At 35.0% G+C, this 6,000-nt stretch overlaps 1 protein-coding gene across 1 annotated transcript in view; it reads right to left on the bottom strand.

Moving 5' to 3' along the window:
• The window catches only part of sspo (SCO-spondin), an 83,673-nt gene extending 78,444 nt beyond the window's left edge, over positions 1 to 5,229 (bottom strand). Inside the window, exons 1-7 of the mRNA XM_058387448.1 lie at positions 5,208 to 5,229; positions 4,043 to 4,139; positions 2,793 to 3,002; positions 2,163 to 2,245; positions 1,854 to 2,024; positions 1,317 to 1,540; positions 522 to 624 (exon numbers count right to left, since the gene is read on the bottom strand). Coding sequence (XP_058243431.1) covers positions 522 to 624; positions 1,317 to 1,540; positions 1,854 to 2,024; positions 2,163 to 2,245; positions 2,793 to 3,002; positions 4,043 to 4,139; positions 5,208 to 5,229 — 910 coding nt within the window. The remainder of the gene's footprint in view (positions 1 to 521; positions 625 to 1,316; positions 1,541 to 1,853; positions 2,025 to 2,162; positions 2,246 to 2,792; positions 3,003 to 4,042; positions 4,140 to 5,207) is intronic.
• Positions 5,230 to 6,000: the final 771 nt, after the last annotated feature.

The following is a 6,000-nucleotide window of genomic DNA, read 5'->3' on the forward strand; positions in this document are numbered from 1 at the left end:
ACTGGCATCTTGCAATGATAAAATCACTGTACTGTATGTGTGAACATAGCATAAGAGGCAGAAACTTTAAGCTTACTCAGCTAGTAAAAATATAGGCTAGGAGAATTGAATTGTAATTACTCTTTTGTAATTGCTGAATTGTAATCACTTGCTTTGTGTCTATGAAAGCCATGGTTTACATCATCACACTATTCCATCATCTTTCCAATTATTTTTTTGCACAAAGATATATATATATATATATATATATATATATATATATATATATATATATATATATATATATATAATATTCCTAATGTTAGTCATGTATACAAATTAAATGTTGAAATAAATCTGTAAGTAATGGTAATGCATGTGTGTTACAATTACCAATATTAATAGCTTTACTTCATTCCTAACTGAGAATGATTTTTTGGATAAGACAAATCATTTAATTTTTGAGGGTACAATTAATGCATAAGCAAATGTACAATGAACAAAGTTCATGAAAAAAGTTATATGGAAGTTTAATTTAATACCGTTTTGAAAGAAAGGTTCACCCTGCTTTAAGAGAACACTGTTGAGTGATATGTTGCCCTTATGAACAGACACAAGGTCAAGTCCCAACATCATCTTCAATGCCTAAAGAACACAAAAGAGCTTAGTAGCAACATAAAAGAAAACCTAAAAGATCATGTATATACTGTACTTACAAAACTATAAGTCACTGGTTTTAACACAAACATTGTCAAAACTATCATGTAATCTGTAACAGTATGAATCTACAATATGATGCCAAATGTCTGTGGATTCCTGCCTAATTTAGCATTAAGTATTCATATACTGGAATTAGTACAAACCTGTTCCAGCTTGACAATGCCCCCTAAACAAAGCTAGGTCCATAAAGACATGGTTTGCCAAGGTTAATGTGGAAGAACATCAGTGGCCTGCATAGGGTCCCAGGTGAAGGAAGGGGATAGAATGTTTAACTATGGGATTTCTAGGCTAACTCTTTGTAAAAGGTTGAAAAGCCAGGCAATCCTGGACAACTTTAGCATACATTCGCTGCTCCTCCAAATTGAGAAGAGCCAGCTGAGGGGGTTGAGGCATGGTGGTGATTTTGACATGCAATTATGAGATGTCTAACTGCTATATTTATTCGCGATGTATTCGTGCTATCTACCTCAAGGTTTTGTAATGACAAAATCATTCACATGGTGAAGCCTTGACATTTTTTCCATAACATTTGGAATACAGATACAATCACATCTAATGTACTTTCCCTGATTCCCACACATATTATATACAGATACTATGTACATTGTGTGATATACCTTGCTGCAATGTCCTCTGCCATCACACACAGTGCTAATGTAGACAGCCCAGGTTCCATCAGTGGATGAGGCCAGCACATAGGTGCAACCACCATGGAAATGGAAGTGCTTCTTGTCGAAGGATCGATAATGTGCTCCACCCCAGCTCATGCAAGTTGCAGAGGCCTTAGTGTCTCGATTGCCTCCAAGAAGACCCCTGTGAAAAAGGGGTGATGGCTGAGAATCTGAGGGCAAAGAACAATAAAAAAAAAAGCAGTCAGTAATACAGTTTTACACTGAGAAATGACAACAATCTTACTAGCAAAATCTTAGTGGGGTACTTTCTTGAGATTTTGATTATTCTGCCGGATTTTTTTTGTTGTTGTTGATCTAGTAAAAATGACCATGTTTAGCTTGCACTTTTTAACTGTTTTCAGTAATGATGAAGACACTTTCATTATGATAATGCATAATTCAGTTGTGAAGATTGAGTGGACTTTGCCAGTGATGATTCAGCCATAAGATTGTAAAGAATGGAACAACTGATTTAAACATTACCTGGCAAGAGGGTGTAAGAACAGGACAAGCAGGTCTGATCAGAGGAATTTTTCCAGCTAAGACCCCATAGGCTGCCACAGCATTGCTCAAGATGCATCAGAGAGGAGTTCTGAACTCCAGGAAATTCCTCACAACTCCATGTAGAGAAACACAGACCTCGGATACTCACTCCTAGGAAAGCAATTATAGAAAAATGGAATTTTCAAAAAAGTTCTTACATAAAAGATACTTATATAAGCTATGCATTCGAGTGGAATATTTACATGTGAATATACTGTTTATAATGTAACGCTATATTCGGTGTCTTACCCTGTGAGCACTGAGGACCAGACCAGCCTTCGCAGCAGGCTCTTACTGTCCTGTTCACTCGTTCAGTCACAATGTTTGCAGGTCTATAGCAGAAAAAAACACAGATCAAACCAAACTACAAAATTGCTCTTGTACAAAGATGCAAACTAAATGTAAAGAAATCTATATTTTTAACTATTTCCATGGAGATCACACTGAAAATCTAGAAATCACTGAAATTTCTAGAAAAATGTTTATGTTTAGTATATATTATAGTATATATATTATTATTCAGCATTATTCTAGATTAGAATTTAAAATATGAGCATATTTTTGTTGTATAGAGTTCATATTGTTTTTACTGAAACACATGTTTATATGACCTGACAGTAAATATGATCCAAAACAGATCATCAGGTTTTACACAAACTATAGCTTATAGAGTCCATGCTAGCTTAAGCGTAAGGCAAAAGCAGGACAAACCAAACACTAATAACGAAACTCATGAAAATATTATTGAGATTATAATTTTCATTCTATTTGCCACTGATAATATTGTAATGATTTGAAATTTGTTGAACTGAATGCAAAATTGAAGTATTTTTTAATATCATGCTCAGACCTTTGGACCACTAGAATATATTTTCTTACTTGAACAGGAAGCAGGAAGCATTGGGTCCTTGTCTTTTGTAATATAGAGCTATTCCATCATCACCCCCGTGTGTGTGGCGCATCCTGTCTATATCCAGCCTCCAGCCTTGAGTGTTGAACCGATACACATCTGAGCATGCCGCTTCAAGCTGCAGGCGAGGAGAGATGATGGTCTCCAGTTTATCTTCCACTCTGTGTTCACACCAGTGACTAAAGTTGAAGAAGAAGATGATGTTAGAATTTTGTCTGTCATTTCAGTGCACCAAACAGAAGGGGAAAATAATTTAGATCATTTACAGATCAGTAATTTACAGATGGATAATTTACAAATTGCTTTTCTTTAAAGAAAATAATTTTCACATATACTGATTTCATTTTTTCCCTTAATATTAAAATGAATTTTTATACATTTTATACAAACACCACGTCAATACTTTTTTAACAGATATATCATGGTGAACAGTCAGTGTGTGACTACTAAACATTATGTGACACTTTTTAAGAGGTTTGATTTAGTTCAATGCACTATTTGTTACTTGGACAGTAGAGATACATAGTTTCAGAGAAAAAGAAGTGGGAGACAACTACATGCAAGAATTTCGAACCCTACGTTCACTAAATGTATTTTGTGTCAAAACAATAACAAATGTAGTTACAATTTGGTCTACACAGAGGGCTGTTGTGCTAGCCATGTGAAGATGTGAAGAGTTTACCAAGTCAATTTTCTCGTACCTAAAAGTGTAAATTAACACCCAGAGTATAATATTCCAGCAGACACGAATATGCAATTGAATGCTGAGAGAATACAGTTTCAACAAATGAACTAAAATACATTTATTTATTGCATTTATCATTTCTTTTTAGGGAATTTTTTTGATCTTTTTAAGTGAATGATCTAATTTTCTAAATTCACAGTCAATTCTAGAGTCCGATATTTACAAAATAATAATTTAAAAAATGTAGGCATAATAAAAGTGGAGTAAAAGTCACATATTTTGGTGTGTATACGTAAGTGAAGGAAGTTATTTCAGTAAATTGCTTTATTTTCAATCAATAACCAATATATTTGAAATATCACTTTTAAACTGCTTACAATTCAAGGGGCTATTGTTAAAGGATAAAAAAAAAATCTAGTCAAACGTCAAGATAAATCAATAAAGTAATTCTCAGGTTTCGTCAAATATCAGCCTATAAAAAGTGTAGCATTTTGGTGGATGGTTAATACAGAGAAATATGTTAAAAATGGTTACCCAATTCCCAGAACCAGACGCAGACTCAACAAAGACACAAGCAGAGACTTCATAATGTTTTTTTTTGGTGTCTGTTGTTCCTTGATAATGTAACCAGCTGAAAAACAAAAATTACAACTGAAAGTGTATTACATTCTCATGTCCATATCAAAGCACATACTGTATGATTCTACTATTTATGAGTTAAAAATAAATATCAACTCAGGTACAGTTACATCCAGACTCACTTAGGACTTTTATTTCTAATCTAAATGAGAGCATTCTACTAAGAATTCAAGATATTACCTACTTCTTTCATCACTCCACCATAAAATCATTCATTTATTGTTTACAGCATGTTGGCAGACGTCTCACTTTAAAAGATGCTCTGTTAGGCAGGAGGAAAAATTCCAAAAATAAGTAATCAAGCCTAAAGTAAATTACCTGTGTTGTCAGATTCAGTTCCAGCAGAGCTTCTATGGCTTCGGAAAAGTGTGTCTCCCAAAATTTTGCCTTATTGAATCTTAACTAGTGTTGCATTTTTTTTGCCTCATTTCTTATTTTCATTTAGTTCCAAATCTTTGAAGACTTCTTTGCATGTCTATTCCGTTTTCAGTTTTTCTCACAGATGTCACGCAATTCCGTAGTAAGGATATGAAGCCACTTTCACAATGACGGGTGTTTTTTCTTTAATGGAGGGGGATTTGGGGACTTGTGGCAGCATCTGAAAGCCATGCAATTGGTGGACAAACCACTGGGCCACAGCTGCGATGTCAGCCATTAGCTGTTCATGTGTTATTGACAATGCTCAGTGCCCACCCACTGTCCTGTGTGCCCATCCAATGTGAGCGGGGGAGCACAGGGGTTAAATTCAGTTCCTTTTGCAGGAGGACTGTTTGTGCAAGTGTAATCCTATAAAGAAAATTCTTCAGAGGAAGGATTTCAGGGGCGTTTATTTAATAAAGTGTGTCAATAGGGAAGGGCCAGGGGCCATGTGGTCGATCCACTATCATTAGCCAAAACCTTTTGCTTTGGGGAAGACTCAAACACAGCTGCCCCCACCCTTAGCACTTCCTGTAGTCTACAGAGTTTTCTTCATTCTGTGTCACACACAGCCATTGAAGAGACATTCTAAGTCAACACAGAAATATAGTTCTCGCAGTAAACTAACCTTTTTAAGCCTGACCTGTAAACTTGCTATATGCCATGCTCTAACATTGGTGTGGGGGTCTGGGTAGTGGTCAAATTCTGACTATATAGAGTTTTGAAAAGTCCTTTACTGAAATGTGTTTTTTCTGTTGCATTGGTCTCATCATAAGTAAAGTTCTTGCATTTTTAATCCTGACTACCTCTAAATATTTTAAAATTGGGAAAAATATTTCAGAATTTCAAATTTTATTCCAGCTCCATCATTCACTGAATGATATTAACACATTAAGTGTCTAAAACTTAATGTCATCTATTGACTATTGATTTCACATGTAATTAATGTAAGTATTAAAAATAATAAATGCAATCTTGTAAATATTGTCTGCCTTTATACCCACTTTGTTCATAGTCCATTCAAATCGCCATTTGGAGGTGAAACTGGGTCCTTTGTGGATGGATACAAATCAAAACCCATTTTTAGTTTCTTTAATTTGTTCTTCAGCAACTGCTGTATCCTGGTCAGAGTAGCATTGGATTTTGGTGGACACAGACGGAATATAAGACATGTGCCATGCTCACATACAATACATTTACTTTACATTTATGTTTAAGTTTTGGCAGAATTTGGACACAGACACTTGTGGATGTTCCAAATGTGCACATTCCCCTTAAGAAGAGGACATGGAAGAAGAAGGCAAGGAACATATAGACAAGGAAGAAGAAGGAAATAAAAGAAGTACTGGCAGAAAGATTTTTTGTAGGTAAATAAATAGAAATGAGCACATGAATAATTTCTTCAAGATGTTTTCTTTTCACCGAAATATGGTACT

Source organism: Hemibagrus wyckioides, linkage group LG01 (assembly GCF_019097595.1).
Source record: "Hemibagrus wyckioides isolate EC202008001 linkage group LG01, SWU_Hwy_1.0, whole genome shotgun sequence".
Classification (NCBI taxonomy): Eukaryota; Metazoa; Chordata; class Actinopteri; order Siluriformes; family Bagridae; genus Hemibagrus; species Hemibagrus wyckioides.